The sequence below is a fragment of the Pristiophorus japonicus genome, chromosome 2 (assembly GCF_044704955.1).
Source record: "Pristiophorus japonicus isolate sPriJap1 chromosome 2, sPriJap1.hap1, whole genome shotgun sequence".
In the NCBI taxonomy this organism is placed as follows: Eukaryota; Metazoa; Chordata; class Chondrichthyes; family Pristiophoridae; genus Pristiophorus; species Pristiophorus japonicus.
The window spans coordinates 329,835,130-329,858,588 of record NC_091978.1 but is presented as its reverse complement, the minus strand read 5'-3'; the positions used below and the strand labels follow the sequence as shown (position 1 = coordinate 329,858,588).

Sequence of the window (23,459 nt, the reverse complement as noted above, 5' to 3'; positions counted from 1 at the left end):
GTAGGGGACAATATTCTGCACACTATATTAAAGTCTGGTTGAATCAAAATACTAATTCGTATAAACCTCATTTAAAAACAAATCTCCCCCCCCCCCCAACCCTACTAGATGGAACTAGTTCTCACTTAGGACATTTACAGGGGTACTGATTCCTCTCGGCTTTTTAAGGCCTCCCACTCAATGGAAATGGGGCGGTAGTGACCCAAAAATCACAGGGAAAGACTTGCTTTCCGTTCTAGCCATCTTGCCCTGGCCTCAGTAATCCTCCTCTGGGACTACCACTAGGTGATCAGAACAACCCTCAGGTGGTAGGCCTATTTAAAATGCAAATCTTTGCCATTTTAGGTGAGAACTGGGCAGAGTGTGTAGCTCACACACAATGTCCAGTATAAGCTGGCAGGCCAGCTGAAGAGGATCCCACAGATCAGTCTACATTTATTATTCTAAGGCCAAGAGTGCTCCTCTTTGCCCCCTTTGGCCTTGCTACTCCTCCCGGGATCTACCTGCAGCAGGTATTGCAGCAACTGACATTCGTGTGGCCCAAAACCAGCGAGCTGCCTGAAGCCGCCCATTTGGCGACACAGCAGTTCAATTCAAAAGAGGCTTTGATCTCAAAATCAAGTCAGCCCCTTTGCTGCCAGAATGCTCTACTAGTCGGCTGCCTAAAAGTTAAAATCTGCCCCAATGATATAGATTTAACGTGACTGACAAAAGAACCAGAGGCAACATGAGGAATTTGTTTAAAGCAGTGAGTTGTGATCTGGAATGCATTGTGTGGAAGGGGGGTAGAAACTGATGAAGGAAGAAGGAAGCTGCGGACTGCAGGAATATATCAATGTATTGGTCTGGTGGGCAGAACAGTGGCAAATGGAATTCAATCCAGATAAGTGTAAGTGATGTATTTGAGGAGTCCTAACAAGACAAGGGAATGCACATTAAATGGTAGGATACTGAGTAGTGTGGAGGTACAAAGGGACCTTGGAGTACAGGTCCACAGATCCCTGAAGGTAGCAAGCCAGGTAGATAAGGTAGTTAAAGCGGCATATGGAATACTTGCCTTTATTAGTCGAAGCATGGAATACAAGAGCAAGGACATTATGCTTGAACTGTACAAAACGGTGGTTGGGCCGCAGCTGGAGTAGTGTGCGCAGTTCTGGTCACCACATTACTGGAAAGATATGATTGCATTGGAAAGGGTGCAGAGGAGATTTACAAGAATGTTGCTTGGACTGGAGAAATTTGGCTATGAGGAAAGATTGGAGACACTGGTTCTGTTTTCTTTGGAACAGGGAGGCTGAGGGGAGACCTTATTGAGGTGTATAAAACGATGAGGGGCCTGGATAGAGTGGATAGGAAGGACCAGTTTCCCTTGACTGAAGGGGGGGGGGTCAACAATCAGAGGACATAGATTGAAAGTAATTGGGGGAGGGGGGGGCAAGAGGAGGGGGAGGAGGTTGAGAGGAGATATGAAGGAAAATGTCTTCACCTAGTTGGGGATCTGGAAGTCACTGCCTGAAAGGGTAGTAGGAGCAGAAAGCCCCACCACATTTAAAAAATACTTGGGTGTGCACTTAAAGTTCTGTAACTCACAGGGCTACGGACCAAGAGCTGGAAAGTGGGATTAGGCTGGATAGCTCTTGGTCGGCCGATGTGGACACGATAAGCCGAAATGGCCTCCTTCCGTGCTGTAAATTTCTATGATAAGCAGAATCAATTGTAACTTTCAAAAGGGAGTTGGATAAATAGCTAAAGAGAAAAAAATTACAGGGCTATGGGGAAAGAGCAGGAGAGGAGGACTAATTGGATAGCTCTTTCAAAGAGCTGGCACAGGCACGGTGGGTCGAATGGCCGACTTCTGTACGGTACCATTCTATGATTCTACATGTCAGCAGGCCATCAAAGAAAGCAGTCATCCTGTCCTCATGTGCACACTTTAAAACAGAGATCACCAAATAGCAATCAGGACTTGGAACACTGGTTGATTTTTTTTCTCCTTGGAAGCAGTGGTGATGATGGCAATTTGTAACATCCCTAAGGTGCCATGCCGCGGTAGCACTCAGTCAGGTGGACGTGGGTTCATGCCCCACTCCAGGCACTTGAGCACATAATCAAGGCTGACACTTCAGCACAGTATTAGGAGAGTTTTGTACTGTTGGAAGTGCCGTCTTTCGATGGAACATTAAACCGAGAGCCCACGGAGCCATAAAAGATCCCATGGCACTATTTGAAGAACAGAGGAGTTTTCTTGGTGTTCTGGCCAACATTTATCCCTCAAACACCTAAAACAGATGATCTGGTCTTTTATTTAATTGCTGTTAGTGGGACTTTGCTCTGCGCAAATTGGCTGCCATGTTTCCTACAACAGAGACTACATTTCAAAAACATTTCTTTGGCTGTAAAGCACTTTGGAATGTCCGGAGATTGAGAAGACTGGGAAAGGTGGCAAATGGAAGTATGACTCAGCGAGAGTGGAAACAGGTGTGGAAAGAATGATGAGTGGCAGCGTGAATCAGACCAGGCGAGGATAAAATGGATGCAAAGCCTGGATCCAGTGGGGAAGCTGCCAGAGGTACAGTTGGCAGGACTAAATAGTCATGATATCGTAATTAATATAATAAATCAAGGCTCCAAGAAGAAAAAAATAAGAAATGGAAAGTTAATTTTAGCATAACTGGGTGTGGATGGAGAGAGAAGTTTAATTCCCCAGCAATGCCACCTAGCAGTGGGAGACCTACAAAGAAAATAGTGTAAGTACAGTATAAAAAGCAATTCTCCATTTAAATGCATTTCTAGGAGTTATCCATGCAGAACAAAAGGAATGAAAGAAACAGGAACTACATGCTAGACAAGGTATTTTAATAAAGTATCAAATGATCACATTTAATGTGGAACATTGTTGTATCATATAAAATTATTACTTCTTGCATCATATAACACATAAATGCAGAGGAGAGATATGGCATCCAAAACTTCAGTCAATACTACTACTGGGCAGCTCAGATCCAAATGATTATAACCTGGTTCTCATGAGACCGAATTTGCCCCGCGCTGTATTTGGGGGGGGGGGGGGGGTCATTTCACCGAGAGATTTTTTTGCATTGGCGCAAGTTGCGCCGGCACAGACACGGATTTGGGCTCTTTGTCCCACAAAAATGTTGACTGCGCTAACTCGGTGTTCCCCTGGCATTTGCACGGACATCAGCAACATGCTGATGACGTAAGCGCATCGCTCACACTCCACGTCATAGCGCTGCATTGCATCGCTACATCCCTCTCCTTCTCTTAAAGGGGATGGACGCTGTGATCTGAGCAGCACATTCAGTGCCGCCCACTGGGCCACCAGGGAGAGTGTTGGTTGGCCAGCGGCCCGGCACCCAAGAGAGGGTGCCGGCCCGGCCAAACCAGTGGCCACCATTGGTGGGTCAACTGAAAAATCAGCCAACACAAAAGAAGATGCCGGTCGCTGTGGTGGCACCTCTCTTTTAAGGGGGGGGGGGGGGGGGGGAGGCCAGGATGCCACAGCCACCAGAGTTTCGGAAGCATCGCCCGCACAGACCTTTATCCAGCGGGGCAATTTCCCCCGCGGGGTGCAAAGGAGTCGGCACAGCGTGATAAGGAGTCGGTGCGCACAGTGATAACCTCATCGCCGCGCCAGTGCGCTAATCGCGACGCAAACCACTTTTCGCCGGTGGAACCCCGGGGGCAAATTCGCACGTGCCAACGTAGTAGCGCCAACTGGCCCTAAGCAAAGAGGCAATTTCGGACCCCATGTCTTTGCTTGTGAAAACTTGGAGGAAGTAATTGTTTAGAATATTTACTATATTCAACTCATCCTCAGTTTTAAGCCTAATTGCATCAAGGGCAGCTAGCATGGGTTTGTTAAAGGCAAGTAGTGTTTGAGTTATTTTGAAGAAATGACTGATTGGATAAAGGGAAGAGTAGACATGATGTAAACAGATTTTCAGGGGTTCAATAAGGTGTTTCACAGAAGGCTGGTTACAAAAATTCCAGCATTAGTATAAAAGGAAATGTAACAGCATATGTAGAAACTTTGGTGATGGACAGGAAACAATGTTAAGATTAATGGATGTTGTTCAGATTGGAGATGGATTAAACGTCGTCTTTCGTAAGGGTGAGTGCTGAGCCCACTTTTGTTATACACATATCGATTTGGAAATTACATGCAAGTAGGAGGTTTGACAAACAGAAAGGAGGACTGCAAAAAAAACTTCAGGACTACATTGATAGGTTGGTAAAATGGGCAGACGCAATTTAATGCAGATAAGTGACAATACATTTGGGAGGGACAACCAGGAACCAAAGTTATACTCAATGGAAAGATATGGATAAACAGATAACTAAGGGATCAAATTAAGTGCAATTAAGGTAGTTAACAGCATTAAAAGGCCAATAGCATTTGGAGTTTTATAAATAGGGACACAAGTACAAGAGTGAAGAAATCTTAACATTTTACAAGGTAATGATTAGTCCACAGTTAGAGAACTTTTAATAGTTTTGGATGCCCCATTATATAAAGGGGCATTGAAGCCATGGAAACATACAGCATAGATTTCACCAGGATGATGTCAGAGATGGGAAACTATAGTTATGAGATGAGATCTGAAATGTGGGGGACTATTTACGTCACAGTAGAGAAAGCTAAAAAGAGATTAAATAGGTTTTTAAAAAAAAATTATGAGGTGTTTCAGAGTTACCTAGAATTACATAGAATATACAGCACAGAAACAGGCCATTCAGCCCAACCAGTCCAGGCCAGCGTTTATGCTCCACTCCAGCCTCCTCCCATCTTTCCTCATTATCAGCACAACCCTCTGTTCCCTTCTCCCTCATATGCTATCTAGCCCCCCCTTAAATGCATCTATCCTATTCACCTCATTCTCACCACTCTGGTTAAAGAAGTTTCTTCTGAATTCCCCATTTGATTTCTTGGTGACTATTTTATAATGATGGACTCCAGTTTTGCTCTTCCCCATAAGTGAAACACTCTCTCTTTAACAAGGAAAGGTTATTTCCTTTGATTGACAATCCCACATTACTGATTCCCCAATCTAAAAGAATTACTCAGAGTGAGGAGAGGCTTTAGCAGAAATCTCTTCATCAAGAGTGTTTACAGCATGAAATACTTTACTAAAGGCAGTGATTGAGGCAGCGGTCATTGCATTTTAAAAAATGAAATATGGATAAAGCAGAGGAAGATACAAGGCTATGGGGAGGCAGCAGGACAATTGGATTCGTTTTGTATTGCTCAAAGAGCTGTTACGGATATGAACCAAATGATCTCTTTCTGTGCTGAAAATGTTTATGGTCCTAGTATGCCAAGTGTCCCCACTTTCTCCAAGTGTAAATGATCTCTATGAACCAAAAACAAACCATGTGCCTCAATCCCTTGACTGCCACCAGACCTAGTGAAACCTCAGTCATGCAGTGTAACCGGGAATCATCAATGCACTGTGCAATCAAAATATACAATGGTTTTATAAATTATATATGTGGATATACCTTTTTGAAAAGCCAATTAAAAAGAAATACACCAACACGATAGTTCAATAAATTCTAACACAGTACTAGTCTGACAATTTTCCCAACACAAGGGGTTTCCCATTTACCCATGCCAGCAGTTAAAGACATCAAGTCATTTTCATGAATGTGTCTATAGGGTAGAGTTCAAACATTGGAAGACAAATAACTTCATCCACTTGCATATCACCAAATAGTTGGCTAAGAAAATGGAGAGAAAAATAAGATACAGAGGGATACTCATCAGTTTCCTCAACTAGGTGTGGGAAGAAAAATACAACTCATGACCTACCAACAAAAGTTAGTGTTTGGATCTATATATTCAGCAATTTCTTCCCTTTTGGCAACAGAAAAATGCCTTTTGGCAAAGTTTCACTTTTTTTTTTACCTGAATAGGCCTTGTTTGAAGAGGTAGGCACTAATGTGACCCCCTTCCAAGTATCTGATTTCACATCCAGGCCAGATTTCATTAAGGCTCCGTACTCCAGCTCGGGGAATGTAGGCATCTTCCTTTGCTTGGACCACTATGATCAGACTAGGGTCCACTGGCACTGCAATTTAAATCAAAGGAGTGATAATTAAAAGTTCCAGAAACACAGCATACATTTCACTAACTGCTTAGAAGTAACGAGTGCTCATTGAAATACTCTACTAGAGAGAAAAATTGTTTTTACTACATGGCAGGAATACAGGTTACAGTTTACATGTGTTCCTTTTAGGGTATGACAACCCACTTCTTCTACTTCAAATATTTATCCAATTTTTCCCTCAAAGTTGCAATGGTATCTGCTTCAACCATCATTTCATGCTCCAATAATTCTCAGTGTAAAGAAATTTCTTCTAACCTGTCTCAGTGATGACTTTTAATTGACATCTCATCACTGACTCCCTACCGAAAAGAAATAGTTTACTATTCACCTCAATGAAAAACTAACTTTCATAATTTTTAAAAATGTTGTTAAATTTCCACTGGAAATAGGCCATTACCTCAAGTCACTCCTCCAATATATTTTCCTAATCATCTTCTTTTGTTGAAGATGTGCGCTCTATGGCTTTAACATCCTTTCAATAATAGGGCACCCAAAACTGCACACATTACTCTTATTTTTGGGTTAACCAATTTTTTGCATCATAAGAACATAAGAAATAGGAGGAGTAGGCCATTTGGCCCCTCAAGCCTATACTGCCATTTAATAAGATCATGGCTGATCTGATCTTGGGCTCAGCTCCACTTCCCTGCCTGCTCCCCATAACCCTTCACTTCCTGATCATTCAAAAATATGAATTATCTCCACCTTAAATTTATTCAATGACCAAGCCTCCACAGCTCTCTGGGGCAGAGAATTCCACAGATTTACAAGCCTCAGAGAAGAAATTCCTCATCTCAGTTCTAAATGGGCGACCCCTTATTCTGAAACTATGCCCCCTTGTTCTAGATTCCCTCAAGAGAAACATCCTCTCTGCATCTACCTTGTCGAGCCCCCTCAGTATCTTGTATGTTCCAATAAGATCACCTCCCATTCTTCTGAACGCCAATGAGTATAGGCCCAACCTGTTCAACCTTTCTTCATAAGTCAACCCCTTCATCTCAGGAATCAACCTTGTGAACCTTCTCTGAATTGCCTCCAATACAAAAATATCCTTCCTTAAATAAGGAGACCAAAACTGTACGCAGTACTCTAGGTGTCGTCTCACCAATACCCTGTACAGTTGTAGCAGGACTTCCTGCTTTTATACTCCATCCCCCTTGCAAGGCCAGCATTCCATTTGCCTTCCTGATTACTGGCTGTACCTGCATACTAACTTTTGTGTTTCATGCTCAAGTACCACCAGGTCCCTCTGTTCTGCAGTATTTTGTAATCTCTCTCCATTTAAATAATAATTTGCTTTTTTATTTTTCATGTCAAAGTGGATAACCTCACAATTTCCTACATTATACTCCATCTGCCAAATGTTTGCCCACTCACTTAGCCTGTGTATATGTCCTCCTCACAACTTGCTTTCCCACCCATCTTTGTATCAGCACATTTGGCTTCATTACATTCGGTCCCTTCATCCAAGTCGTTAATATAGATTGTAAATAGTTGAGGCCTCAGCACTGATCCCCGTGACACCCTACTAGTTACCGTTTGCCAACTGGAAAATGACCCATTTATCTCGACTCTTTGTTTTCTGTTAGTTAGCCAATCCTCTATCCATGTTAATATATTGCCCCCAACTCTGTGAGCTCTTATCTTGTGCAGTAACCTTTTAAGTGGCACCTTATCGAATGCCTTCTGGAAATCCAAATACACCACATCCACTGGTCCCCCCTTATCCACCTGCTCATTACATCCTCAAAAGAACTCCAGCAAATTTGACAAACTTGATTTCCCCTTTATAAAACCATGCTGACTCGGTTTGACTGTATTATGCTCTTCCAAATGTCCTGCTATTGCTTCCTTAATAATGGACAACAGCATTTTCCCAACAACAGATATTAGGCTACCTGGTCTATAGTTTCCTGCTTTCGGTCTCCCTCCTTTTTTTTTTTAAAAAACAGAGGAGTTACATTTGCGGTTTTCCGATCCGCTGGGACCTCTCCAAAATCCAGGGAATTTTGGTAGATTACAACCAATGCATCCACTATCTCTGTAGCCACTTCTTTTAAGACCCTAGGATGCAGGCCATCAGGTCCAGTGGACTTGTCCACCTTTAGTCCCATTATTTTACCGAGTACTTTTTCTTTAGTGGTAGTGATTGTTTTAAGTTCCCCCCTCCCTTATAGCCCTTTGATTATCTATTATTGGGATGTTTTTAATGTTTTCTACCGTGAAGACCAATACAAAAATATTTGTTCAAAGTCTGCCATTTCCCTGTACCCCATTGTTAATTCCCCAGTCTTATCCTCTAAGGGACCAACGTTTACTTTAGCTACTCTCTTCCTTTTTATATACTTGTAGAAGTTCTTAACGGTTTTTATATTTCTTGCTAGTTTACTGTCATAATTCATCTTCTCTGAATTTTTTTAATTGCCCTTTGCATCATTAAAAAAAAAGGCCTGTAGAATTAATTAATGACTTTCTGTACCTGTATACCAATGTTAAGGAAATTGTGCAATTGAATGCCTATGTCTTAGTTTGTTCACACTTTTCAGTGTCTTCCAATTAAGTATATTTTTAAAAATTTGTTCTGGGATGTGGGCGTACCTGGCAAAGCCAGCATTTATTGCCCATCCCTAATTGCCTGAGAAGGTGGTGGTGAACTGCCTTGAACCGCTGCAGTCCTTGTGGTGAAGGAACTCCCAGTGCTGTTAGGGAGGGAATTCCATGATTTTGAACCAGCAACGATGAAGAAATGGTGATATATTTCCACATCAGGATGGTGTGTAACTTGGAGTTGGTGGCGCTCCCATGCGCCTCATGCCCTTGTCCTTCTTGGTGGTAGAGGTAGCGGGTTTGGGAGGTGCTGTTGAAGAAGCCTAGCTGAGTTGCTGCAGCGCATCTTGTAGATAGTACACACTGCAGCCAACGTGTGCCGGTGGTGGAGGGAGTGAATGTTGAAGGTGGTGGATGGGATGCCAATCAAGCGGGCTGCTTTGTGCTGGAGTGTGTCGAGTCGAACTTCTTGAATGTTGTTGGGAGCTGCACTCATCCAGACAAGTGGAAAGTATTCCATCACACTCCTAACTTGTGCCTTGTGGATGGTGAAAAGGCTTTGGGGAGTCAGGAAGTGAGAAACTCACCAGAATACCCAGCCTCTGACCTGACCTTGTTGTCACAGTATTTTGGTGGCTGGTCCAGTTAAGTTTCTGGTCAATGATGATCCCTAGGATGCTGATGGTGAGGGATTCGGTGGTTTTAATACTACTGAATATAAAGAGGAGGTAATTAAACTCTCGCTTGTTGGAGATGGTCATTGCCTAGCACTTGTGTGGCGGGAATGTTACTTGCTACTTATCAGCCCAAGCCCGAATTTCGCCCAGATCTTGCTGCATGCTGGCATGGACTGCTTCATTTTCTGAGGAGCTGCGAATGGAACTGAACACTGAAATCAACGAACCTCCCCACTTCTGACCTATCATAATAACTTTTATTTATATAGTGCCTTTAACGTAGTAAAATGTTCCAAGGCGCTTATGATGGAGTGAAGGTCTTTGTCGAAGCAGCTGAAGATCGGTGGGCCTAGGACACTGCCCTGCGGCAATGTCCTGGAGCTGGGATGATTGACCTCCAACAACCACAACCATCTTCCTTTATGTTAGGTACGACTTCAGCCAGTGGTGTTTTCTCCCTGATTCTCATTGCCTTCAATTTTACTAGGGCTCCTTGATGCCACAGTCGGTCAAATGCTGCCTTGATGTCAAGGGCAGTCACTCTCACCTCACCTCTGGAATTCAACTCTTTTGTCCATGTTTGGACCAAGGTTGTAATGAGGTCTGGAAAGGAGTGGTTCTGGCAGAACCCAAACTGAGCATCGGCGAGCACATTATTGGTGAGTAAGTGCCGCTTGATAGCACTATCGATGACGCATTCCATCACTTTGCTGGTGATTGAGAGTAGACTTATGGGCAATAATTGGCCGGATTGGATTTGTCCTGCTTTTTGTGGTTAGGACATGCCTGGGCAATTTTCCACATTGTTGGATAGATGCCAGTGTTGTAGTTGTACTAGAACAGCTTGGCTAAAGGCATGGCTAGTTCCAGAACACAAGTCTTCAGCACAACAGCTGGGATGTAGTCAGGACCCAAAGCTTTTGCTGTTTCCAGTGTGCTCAGCCGCTTCTTGATATCACGTGGAGTGAATCAAATTGGCTGAGACTGGCTTCTATGATGGTGGGGACCTCAGAAGGAGGCCGATATGGGTTATCCATCTTCTGGCTGAAGATGGTTCCAAACGCTTCAGTCTTGTCTTCTGCACTTCATGCTGGGCTGGGCCATCATTGAGGATGGGGATATTCATGGAGCCTCCTCCTCTTGTTAGTTGTTTAATTGTCCACCACCATTCACGACTGGATGTGACAGCACTGCAGAGCTTTGATCTGGTCTGTTGATTGTGGGTTCGCTTAGCTCTGTTTATAGCATGCTGCTTCCGTTGCTTAGCATGCATGTACTCCTGTTTTTTTAGGTATGCCTGGTGCTGCTCCTGGCATGCTCTTCTGCACTCCTCATTGAACCAGGGTTTGTCCCCTGGCTTGATGGTAATGGATATGTCGGGCCATGAAGTTACAGATTATGGTGGAATACAATTCTGCTGCTGTATAATCCCATACCTAATTTTTTCTCTCAAAATGTACATTTCCTCTTACACCAAATGTCTGAATTTTTTTAAACATACTTTGAGACACTTTATTGAATGGCTTCTGAAAATTAGTTTACAATACATTAACTGGATTCCTTTATCCAGCAATTTCTTCAAAATAAAATCTGATTTGTCAAACATGACTTGGCTGTAACAATTGCTAGCTGCCCTCAATTAAACCATCCATTCTGAATGCTTATTATTTTGTCTCAAATTATAGATTCTAAGGGTTTGTCTTCAACTGCTATTGGACTAATTGATCTATAATTACCCAGCTTATTCTTTTCGAATAAGAGTGTTACATTGCCTACTCTCCAGTCGCACAGCATAATTTGCATACTTGAGGATTGAAAAATTGTGGGCAGAGCCATCACTGCTCCGACTTACCTTAACAGCCTAGGGTGCATGCCACCAGGACATTTCCTCACTCAATCACTAAAAATAGATTAACTGGTTATTCATCTCATTGCAGTTTATGGAACTTCAGCATTTGTGTGACACAACATGCAGAAAAGGGATAACTGCACAATGTAATTCATTCCGTGTGAAGCACTTCAGAAAATCTTTGAAAAAATGTGATAGGTTGCTATATATATGCAGCTTTTTCGTGTCTGCATACTCTAATCCACTTTTGTACAACGATTTCTTTCATCATTTATAATTTGGTACTATATGAACAAAGGTACTTTGGAAAAAAAAATTTTGAACTTTATTTTATTTTGGTTTATTCCTTACATTCATTAGTGCCATGTGGATTTAGAGCCTACTTTCTAAATATCCTAAAAATGTTGTTCCAACTTCTTTGTAATGGATGGAAATTTTAACCTTTGGTTTCACATTTATCTAAGAAGCAAAATTGTATTTTGAAGTCTTTATTCCTAGCTTTTGTAAATCTTCAGAGATTTCACTTTGTAAATATGTATTCAGCATACACAAAAAAAAATTGTGGACACAATTTAATTTCTGTATCAAAAGAAAACATGTGAAATTTAATTCAAAAAGTAGCTGTCCTTGGTAATATTTTAACCATAATTTTCACCGTGAACATGGTGCAATATGCCATGTTTAAAAGAAAAGCACCAGGTTCAAAGCAATTAACAGGACATTTTTTTCTGGGCAGGTGAGGGGAGGAGGATTATTATGCTCATGAATGTGTCAATGCTAAAGCATAGGAGATTTTCTATGTTTGGCACAAAGTACTAGCAACTTTAGAAGAGCAACCGTATTACATCAGTATGGCATTTCCATCATTAGCATTGCACACACTCAATAAGATGGCAAATTGAGTGTTAAGCCGGAGCAGTTTTGTACTGTGAACTCTCACTGGTAAACTCAATGGCGGAGGTGAGGTAGGGAATGGAGAAATGATCTTCAGGCATATAGGAGAAGGTTAATGAAGGAAAGAAAAAAAAGGAAATGTGAAGAGTGTTAATATACTAGGAATACATTACAGCTAGCTTAATAGTGGGAAATAAATGATGAAATGTAGCTGATAGAGATTGACAGTAACAGAATTGTAATAATGGGGAACTTTATATATCCTAAGGTAGACAGAGATAAAATGAGTTTGTGATGAAATGGAGGAGTTCTTAGAATGCAACCAGGACTGTTTCATTGATTAATGCTGAAGACCAATATGAAAAGATACAGAATTAGATTTGCTTCTAGGTAACGAAACAGGAACTAGGAGAACACCAAGAAAATAGTGACCAAAATCTAATTAGGTTCACACTGCAAATAGAGAGTCAAAGATAAAGGTATTGGACAGGAAATTAGCTGATTTCATTGGCATGATGGGAAACCTAGTTCAGATTAACTCGTTGGAAAAAATGGCAGATCAAATACCAGGCAACAGTGGATCATATTTTAAGTATGATAGATTTGGTAAAAGTAACATCGTCCAACTGGGTGTAAAGGGGGTGGATCAAAGACAGGGGTTCATTCAATGGATAAATAGAAAGGTTTCAGCAAAAATGATTAAGAAAAACATTTGAAAAAGAGGGATAACAGAAGGAGAAAATTGAAGCATTTAAAAAGTATAAAAGTCAAGCAAAAAAGGGAAATTAAGAAGGTTGAGTGAGTAAAACAAGACTCAACATGAGGGAAATAACAAGGGCTATTTTAAGCATGAAAAGAAAGAAATGCTTAGATTTATATAGAGCCTCACACAACCACTGGACATCTCCAAGCACTTTACAGCCAATGAAGTACCTTTTGAAGTGTTATCACTGTTGTAATGTAGGAAAAGCATGCTAGTAAAAGGATAGTCAAATAAAATGTGACCACTTGAGATGAAGAGAGCCATCTTGTGTTTGAGAGTAAGAGAATAGCAGTGATACTTGAGTATCAGTTTTTAGAGGAAAATGAAAGTGGAACTGTAGAGTACCCAAGGTGTATGTGGAAGAGTCATGACAGATAACAAATATCAAAAAGAAAGTGTCTTAAAACATTTGTGCGATTAAAAAGTAGAAAAGTCACCAACTCAGGTGGCATGCATTTCAACACGTCAGGAAGTTGGGAAGGACCGTAGAAGAGGTCTGAATACAAGTTTCTAAAAACCTTCGCAAACAGGAATTGGATAGAATATAGAATAGGATAGGTTATACCCCTGTCCAAGGAGAAACAGAAGCCAGAAAATTGCAGGCCAGTTATCTAGGGCTCAAATTCGGCCCATCCCTTTTTTCGGCGCACTTACCAGAGATGCGCTGTTTTTCTCCATTGATAAGTGCACCGAAAAAAATAATTTCCCACTTTGGTCGCTGTTTGGCCTCTCCTCAGTTGTCACGCAGCCTGGCCAGTTGAGTCGGGGCGGAGCCAGCATCCTGCGCTGAAAACAGTGCTGGGACGTCTGCACATGCGCATTGGAGTCGGGTCGCGATGTCCGCGCATGCGCAGTAGCGCTGAAATTTGACAATCGGCCATTTTTAAAAGGAATCGTAGCTGCTTGTGTTTTGCTGACCGGTGAGTTTGCTTCCTGCAGCCTGTATGTGCTCCGATGTTGGCAGCTCCCGCCTCTATCCCTGGCTAAGTCGTCTCCCGGTCATCCTGCACCTATCCCAGGCCGAGTGGCCTCCCGCACCGGCTGGCCCGCTGTTGAAGTAGCTGCTTGTGTTTTGCCTTTGCTGCAGCCTGTCCGGTGAGTTTGTTTCCTGTAGCCTGTCCAGTGAGTTTGCTTCCTGCAGCCTGTGTGTGCCTTCCCGGGCTGAGTTTTCAGATGAAGGTAGGACTTAGTTTTATATTTTATTTCTTCCTTGAATGCTTATTACTTTTTGTGCTTTGTAAGTCTTGGGGCAAGGTCCTCTCCGCTTTTCTTCCCACCCCTATCCCAGGCCGAATGGCCTACGATGTACCTACCTGTGCTGCTTTCTTAACTCTCCGCAAGGGTTTTCTGAAGTGGCCACATATGCTGGCCAAAGTAGATTTGGAGTAACTAGTAGCTGGCCAAAGTTGCCTAAATGGCCAAAACTGGCATTGGTGGCTGGTAGCTTCTTTTGAGAAAAAATACTAAACTAAAAATTTCCTAACTCACTTACACTGGCGCAAATTGAATGTGCAAAATGGGGATTTTTAAGATACTCCAGAAAAATCAAGTTGCTCCAAAAAACGGAGCAACTCCTGGCCAAAATTGAGCTCCTAGTCTTACCTTGGCTGTGGGTAAAATCCTAGAGATCATAATATGGGGTGAAATTAATGAACACTTAGAGAGGCATCAGCTAATTAGGAATAGTCAGCATTGATGTGTAAAGGATGGGTCATGCACGGCTAATTGAATTTTTGACAAAATCGCAATGTGCAGATAAAGGGAATTAAGTTTTATCAGAAGGAGTTTGATAAGATGTCATAGAAGAGATATTATGAAAATGGAGGAACCTGCTATTGAAGGAAATATAGTTGCATTTATTAGAGAGATGGCTAGGGGCCAGAAAGCAAAGAGTAAGGGTAAAATAATGCCACAGGAATCTGCACTGCGACATCTTTTGTTTTCCATTTTGAAAACATTTGCATATAGGTATGAGTAGTGAGACTGAAGTTTGCAGATGACACCAATAGCAAGCTGTAAAGATGAATGCAGGATGATAAATTAGCAGAGTGTGCAGATAGGTGACAGTCACAGATCAGTGCATAGAAATATGAAATAGAACATTTTGGGAAAAAAAAATGAAAGCCTTTAATGGTAAAGACCATCAAAGGAACGAAGATCTAAGGGTGCAAATACACAGATCAACAAGATGGAGTGTAGGTAGAAATGGCCATAATAAGCAAATAGGATTCTGGATTTTATACATAGGGACATTGGTTAGGTCACAGATGGAGTAATGTAAGCAGTTGTGGCATCCTATTATAGGGTACAGTGGTGAATCACTAGAATTATGCTTGGAATAAGAGACTATAGATTTTGATGAAGAAACGGTCAAAAATTGAGGGGCGTTTCACTGGAACAGAGAAGGTTAAAGGGGGTGCAAGTAGACGATTTTAAATTAATGAAAGGTTTGACACCGTCACAGTATAAAACTGATTTGCTGTTGGTAAACCATTAATGGGACAATAGACTCTGTGCTAACATTGGTAGAATGTTTCAAATGATTGGAGCATAGGATGTTTTGCCGCAAATGGCAATTGAAACAGAGACTATAACTCCAGTTAAAAGAGAACTGGATAAGTGTTTGAAAAAGAATCTAAAAGCACACAGAGAAATAGCAGGCAAGTTACATTAGAATATCCAACACTAGCACAGTCGTGATGGCAATGTGGCGACCCCGACCTGCGAGAGACCATCAGCGGCAGGTCAGGGCCATAAAAGGAGCAGCGAGTGTCGGCCATGGGTAGCGTGGTGGCGTACCACTGCAAGGTACAGCGCGAGCTGGTGCAGGAGGGCGACGGCAGCGAAGAGGGATGTCATCAAGGTCCAGGTCGGTGATTGGAGCGTGGGCAGGAACAGCAGGAGCGGCAAGTTGGGACAAAAGGAGCGGTGAGAGATTGTAGAGGTTCGTGATCGGGACCCAGGAGAGGCGCAAGTTTGGGGCCAGAAGAGGCGTGGGCCCAGGGGCAGCACGGGCCAGCCCACACTACAATACAAGAACATAAGAAATTGGAACAGGAGTAGGCCATACGGCCCCTTGAGCCTGCTCTGCCATTCAATAAGATCATGGCTGATCTGATCATGGATTCAGCTCCACTTCCCTGCTCGTTCCCCATTACCCCTCATCATTTAAGAAATTTATTCAATATCCCAGCTTCCACAGCTCTGAGGCAGAAAATTCCACAGATTTACAGCCCTCAGAAGAAATTTCTCCTCATCTCTGTTTTAAATGGGCGGCTGCTTATTCTAAGATCATGCCCTCTAGTTCTACTCTTCCCCATCAGTGGAAACATCCTCTCTGCATCACCTTGTCAAGGCCCCTCATAATCTTACACATTTCGATAAGATCACCTCTCATTCTTCGGAATTCCAATGAGTAGAGGCCCAATCTACTCAACCTTTCCTCATAAGTCAACCCCTCATCTCCAGAATCAACCTAGTGAACCTTCTCTGAACTGCCTCCAAAGCAAGTATATCCTTTCTTAAATATGGAAACCAAAATTGCACGCAGTTTTCCAGGTGTGGCCTCACCAATACCCTGTACAGCTGTAGCAAGACTTCCTTGCTTTCTCCTCCATCCCCTTTGCAATAAAGGGCCAAGATTCCATTGGCCTTCCTGATCACTTCCTGTGCCTGCATACTATCCTTTTGTGTTTCATGCACAAGTACCCCCAGGTCCCACTGTACTGCAGCATTTTGCAATCTTTCTCCATTTAAATAATAACTTGCTCTTTGATTTTTCTGCCAAAGTGCATGACCTCACACTTTCCAACATTATACTCCATCTGCCTAATTTTTGCCCACTCACCTAACCTGTCTATGTCCTTTTGCAGATTTTGTGTCTCCTCCTCACACATTGCTTTCCCAACCATCTTTGTATCGTCAGTAATTTGGCTACGTTACACTCAGTCCCTTCTTCCAAGTCATTAATATAGATTGTAAATACTTGAGGTCCCAGCACTGATCCCTAGCTACTGGTTGCCAACCAGAGAATGAACCATTTATCCCGACTCTCTGTTTTCTGTTAGTTAGCCAATCATCTATCCATGCTATTGCATTACCCCCAACCCTGTGAACTTTTATCTTGTGCAGTAACCTTTTATGTGGCACCTTGTCAAATGCCTTCTGGAAGTCCAAATACACCACATCCATTGGTTCCCTCTTATACATGGCCTTCTTCGACCTTACAAAGGCCTTTGACACCATCAACCGCGAGGGTCTATGGAGCATCCTCCTCAGTTTCGGAAGTCCCCAAAAGTTCATTAACATCCTCCACCTGCTCCACGACGACATGCTGGCTGTGATCCTTACCAATGGATCTATTACAGACCCAATTCACGTCCGGACCGGGGTCAAACAGGGCTCTGTCATTGCCCCAACCCTCTTCTCAATCTTCCTCACTGCCATGCTCCACCTCACAGTCAACAAGCTCCCCGCTGGAGTGGAACTAAACTACGAAACCAGTAGGAAGCTGTTCCACCTTCGGCGTCTCCGGGCCTGTTCCAAGACCACCCCAACCTCTGTCGTTGAGCTACAGTATGCAGACAGAGGCTGAACTCCAGGACATTTTGCCGACGTATTTACCGAAGCGTAAGAAAGCATAGGTCTTACGCTAAACATCTGTAAGACAAAGGTCCTCCACCAGCCTGTCCTCGCCGTACAGCACTGCCCTCCAGTTATCAAGATCCAAGGCGCAGCCCTAGACAACGTGGACCATTTCCCATACCTCAGGAGCCTCTTAACAAAAGCAGACGTCGATGAGGAGATTCAACAATGCCTCCAGTGCGCCAGCGCAGCCTTCAGCCACCTGAGGAAAAGAGTGTTCGAAGACAAGGCCCTCAAATTTACCACCAAGCTCATGGTCTACAGGGCTGTAGTAATACCCGCCCTCCTGTATGGCTCAGAGACATGGACCATGTATAGTAGACACCTCAAGTTACTGGAGAATTACCACCAATGATGCCTCCGCAAGATCCGACAAATTCCCTGGCAGAACAGACACACTAACATTAGCATCCTCGACCAGGCCAACATCCCCAGCATTGAAGCACTGACTACACTTGATCAGCTCCACTGTGCGGGCCACGTCGTCTGCATGCTAGACAAGAGACTCCCGAAACAAATGCTCTATTCGGAATTCCTTCATGGCAAACAAGTCAAAGGTGAGCAGAGGAAACGTTACAAGGACACCCTCAAAGCCTCCCTGGTAAAGTGCAGCAACCCCACCGACTCCTGGGAGTTCCTGGCCAAAGACCGCCCTGGGTGGAGGTGGTGGTCCGGGAGGGCGCTAAGCGCCTCGAGAGTCGTTGGCGAGTGCATGCGGAAGACGATTGCAGGCTGCGGAAGGAACGTGTGGCAAACCTGTCCCACCCTCTCTTACCCTCAACGACTGTCTGTCCCAACTGTGGCAGGGTTTGTGGCTCTCGCATTGGACTGTTCAGCCACCTGAGGACCCATTCTAAGAGCGGAAGCAAGTCTTCCTCGATTCCGATGGACTGCCTATGATGATGATCCACCCTGCTCGTTACATCCTCAAAGAACTCCAGCAAATTTATCAAACATTATTTTCCTTTCATTAAACCATGCTGACTCTGCTTGATTGAATCATGCTTTTCCAAATGTCCCGCTACTGCTTCTTTAATAATGGACTCCAGCATTTTCCCAACGACAGATGTTCGGCTCACTGGTCTATAGTTTCCTGCTTTTTGTCTGCCTCCTTTTTTAAATAGGGATGTCACATTTGCGGTTTTCCAATCCACTGGGACTTCCCCAGAATCAAGGGAATTTTGGTAGATTGCAACCAATGCATCCACTATCTCTGCTGCCACTTCTCTTAGGATGTAATGCATCAGGTCCACCTTTAGTCCCATTATTTTACCTAGTACTACTTCATTAGTGATAGAATTAATTTCCTCCCTCTCTATAGCCCCTTGATTATCCACTATTGGGATGTTTTTAGTGTCTTCTACCGTGAAAACCGATACAAAATATTTGTTGATCACCTCTGCCATTTCCCTGTTCTCCATTATTAATTTCCCAGTCTCAACCTCCAGGGGACCAACATTTACTTTAGCCATTCTTTTCCTTTTTATGTACCTGTAGAAACTCTTACCATCTGTTTTTATATTTTGTGCTAGTTTACTTTCATAATCTATCTTCCCTCTTTTAATCATATTTTTAGTCGTTCTCTGCTGGCTTTTAAAAATGTCCCAATCCTCTGGCCTCCCATTAGTCTTGGCCACATTGTATGCCTTTGTTTTCAATTTGATATCCTCCCTTATTTCCTTAGTTAGCCGCGGATGGTTATCCCTTCTCTTACAGTCTTTCCTTCTCATTAGGATATATTTTTGTTGCGAGTTATGAAATATTTCCTTAAATGTCTGCCACTGCTCATCAACCATCCCATACTTTAGTCTATTTTCTCAGTCTACTTTAGTCAACTCTGCCCTCATACCTTTGTAGTCCTCTTTATTTAAGCTTAGGACACTGGTTTGAGAACCAGCTTTCTCTCCCTCCAACTGAATTTGAAATTCAGCCATATTATGGTCATTCATTCTTAAAGATCTTTTACTATGAGTTCATTTATTAATCCTGCCTCATTACACAGTACTAGATCTAAGACAGCCTGCTCACTGATTGGTTCTGCAACATCCTGTTCAAGGAAACCATCCCAGATACACTATGAACTCCTCAAGGCTACCCTGGCCAATTTGCTTTGTCCAATCAAGATGAAGATTAAAATCACCCATGATTATTGCCGTTCCTTTTTTACAAGCCTCCATTATTTCTTGATTTATACTCCATCCAACCGTGTAGCTACTGTTAGGGGGCCTATAAACTGCGCCCACCAACGACTTTTTCCCTTTATGATTCCTTATTTTGACCCAAACTAATTCAACCTCTTGATCCTCTGAGCCAATATCGTTTCACACTGATCCCATCCTTTAACAACAGTGCTACCCCACCTCCTTTTCCTTTCTGTCTGTCCTTCCGAATTGTCAAATACCCTTGAATATTTAGTTCCCAGTCCTGGTCACCTTGCAACCATGTTTCTGTGATGGCTATCAGATCATACTCATTTGTATCTACTTGTGCCATCAACTCATCTATTTTGTTACAAATGCTACGTGCATTTAGACAAAGAGCTTTTAAATTTGTTTTTTTTAACCCTTTTTTCCTGCTCGTTTCCGCTGTCCTTCAAACTCTCTATATTTTTGCTTTCTAATTCCAGGATACTCCAAGATACTAGGAACATCCACATTAATAAAGTGAGTTTAGTGATTAAACAGATGAAATATTAATGACCGTCCTGCACTCTGCTAATGAGAAATCACCATCATATATAAACACAACAGATAGCTGGAAGTAACCTCATTGTCCGGTTCAGATGATAGAAATCCTGTGCACTGTCTAACTATAGCTGCAGATTTGTAATTACTACAGAATGTGTGTTATTTTTATAACAGAACATAAAGTGCATAGGGACCAATTTTACCCAGTTCTGTTTTGGTTGATGGATGTATTATGGTGGAGATCAGTGCACTCAGTTGAGATGCAAGATTGTTGACAGTGACAGTGACCTAATGTGACAATCAATGCAAGTTTATTGAGTAATAAACAACAGCTGATTACCAAGAATGAACAAGGCCAGGATATATAGATGTTTGTAATTTTTGTCCCATTTAAATTCAATGTTTTTGTCTGTCCTTCCCTGCCAAGTCAGTTCCATGGCTGACAGTGCATACAACAACCTGCATCCAGGTCTCTGCCAATGCAATTCTCAAATGAACTGACAAAAACAGGCTGGGATGAGTTACCAGCTGATTTCACATCCACCTTCCCAGGGGAGACATCCCCCTGCCTATAAGCAGCAAATTACCCTGACATCACTGCAGATCAGCCATGATCTTATTGAATGGCGGAGCAGGCTCAAGGGGCCAGATGGCCTACACCTGCTTCTATTTCTTATGTTCTTATGATATTGGTCTCTAAGATGTGAACCATGCTGTAGCAGAGTTCTAACAATAGGTAGAAGTTTATTGGAGCATTAGCCACTCTACTTCCCAAAGTAAAAGTTAATCTGAATCTTTTTTCATTTGTAACTTCTTCAATCAATTCTCTCCAATGCTCTTTGGAGCAGTGACTTATGCTGAGGTACATTTCCATGTATATTGTCAGCTTCCAAGTACCTCAGCCAAGTTTAGACACTGAGTTTTAGAAGGCTATTCCACCACAGAATCTATTACTGCTGAGCCAATCCTACCATGCCGTGGAGCTACAGTATGCATACGACGCTTGCATCTGTGCACAGAGGCTGAACTCCAGGTCATAGTCAACATCTTCACCGAGGCGTATGAAAGCATGGGCCTTACATTAAACATCCGTAAGACAAAGGTCCTCCACCAACCTGAGCCCGCCACACAGCACTGCCCCCCCCCCCCCCCCGCCCCCGCCCCCGGCCCCCCAGTCATCAAGATCCACGGCACAGCCCTGGACAACGTGGACCACTTTCCATACCTCGGGAGCCTATCATCAGCAAGGGCAGACATTGATGACTAGGTTCAACACCGCCTCCAGTGCGCCAGCGCAGCCTTTGGCCGCCTGAGGAAGTGTTCTCGACGATCATGCCCTCAAATCTTCACCAAGCTTATGGTCTACAGGGCTGTAGTGATACCCGCCCTCCTGTATGGCTCAGAGACGTGGACCATATACAGTAAACACCTTAAATCGCTGGAGAAATACCACCAGCATTGTCGCCGCAAGATCCTACAAATCCTCCGGAAGGACAGACGCACCAACGTTAGCGTCCTCGATCAGGCAAACATCCCCAGCACTGAAGCACTGACCACACTCGACCAGCTCCGTTGGGCGGGCCACATTGTTCGCATGCCTGACAAGACTCCCAAAGCAAGCGCTCTATTCGGAACTCCTACATGGCAAGCGAGCCCCAGGTGGGCAGAGGAAACGTTTCAAGGACACCCTCAAAGCCTCCTTGATAAAATGCAACATCCCCGCCGACACCTGGGAGTTCCTGGCCAAAGACCATCCTAAGTAGAGGAAGAGCATCCGGGAGGACCTGAGCACCTCGAGTCTCATCACCGAGAGCATGCAGAAAATAAGCGCAGGCCGTGGAAGGAGCGTGCGGCAAACCAGACTCCCCATCCACCCTTTCCTTCAATGACTGTCTATCCCACCTGTGACAGAGACTGTAATTCCCATATTGGGCTGTTCAATCACCTAAGAACTCACTTTGAGAGTGGAAGCAAATCGATTTCGAGGGACTGCCTATGATGATGACCGTGACCCAATGTCCATGTACAAACACACTTCCAGCAGGGGTAATGGCATAGCGATCAGCAACTGAACCTTCACACAAATCTTTCCTCTTCATTTCAGGATATAGAGACCAATCGTAAAACCCTACCTGCTGCACTGGCTGAGATAAGCTAACCACATGATGAATTTACCCACTAAGCTATCAGGAACCACACTGGGCTTTCCTAAGTGATAAAATTAGACACACAAAGCTTCAATTATATTGTATAATAAACCATTTTTGTACATAACTGGAGTCTAATTTGCATTTCATTGAAAATTTTAAAGTACCTGAGAAATTTCCCATGTGTGTACATTCATCCATGACTCCTTTCATGAAGAGTATAGATTCTCGTTCTAGGGAGGCCTTCCTGTTTCCCCTCTTTAACAGCTCATGCTTTACAGTGGATAAATACTTGCTAGTATTTGTTGATGACATTCGGTGATTCAGGCAGCCAGGTTTTGAGGTACCTTGAAGCAGAATTCCTTGTGTAGCGGCATTAAAGTCAGCCGAGTTTGTACTAAACTGAGTAACTGTCGCAGTCCTCATCACTTCTCTCTTGGCATTTAAGTCTAGCATGTCTGTGGCAAGATCAAGGTGTTGCAAGTTGTCCAAACTGGATGTAGAGTTCTTTACAAAATCTTGGCCCATTTTAAAGGAATCTGTCTAAACATTAAACACTTAAACTTTATAAACAATTTCAAAGGCATTTTGATACATATTCAAAACAAACATTTTATGATTAGCTTCTCCTTGACTCTCTCACCCCACACTTATACATATGCAGTTGGAACAGGAATCTTGGAGTAACCACAAGGCAATCCTAAGCCAAATTTCTCCATAGCTCAGGAACGCTAAGGTCAATTATAGCACTGCTCAGCTGAGACTAAGGATCACAACTGGGAACATCCTGTTCTACATGACTCACTTACGCACTACATTGAAGATTTACACTCTGAGAATACTCACTGAGGCATTGTGAAATGGGAATTTCATTTATTTTAATTTAGTGCCCAATAATCTCCCCCCCCCCCCCCCCCCCCAATTGAATACCCATTTTCATCTTCTCTACAAAGACACTCACTCGCCTTCAGCAAAGAGCAAGTAAAGAGCAAGAATCATCCGGCCAGCCCCCAAAAAACGAGCCCCAAAATGAAACATTCTACAGCTTGAGGCACAAAATAAAACCTGTGACGCTCACTTGCAGGGGATAGGGCAAGTCAGACAATTATTTGCATTGGGATTC

The 23,459-nt window shown here is 43.2% G+C and overlaps 1 protein-coding gene across 1 annotated transcript in view; it reads right to left on the bottom strand.

Moving 5' to 3' along the window:
* Positions 1-23,459, bottom strand: part of abhd18 (abhydrolase domain containing 18) — a 132,727-nt gene that overhangs the window by 2,758 nt on the left and 106,510 nt on the right. The window contains exons 12-13 of the mRNA XM_070871918.1: positions 22,504-22,879; positions 5,927-6,089 (exon numbers count right to left, since the gene is read on the bottom strand). Coding sequence (XP_070728019.1) covers positions 5,927-6,089; positions 22,504-22,879 — 539 coding nt within the window. The remainder of the gene's footprint in view (positions 1-5,926; positions 6,090-22,503; positions 22,880-23,459) is intronic.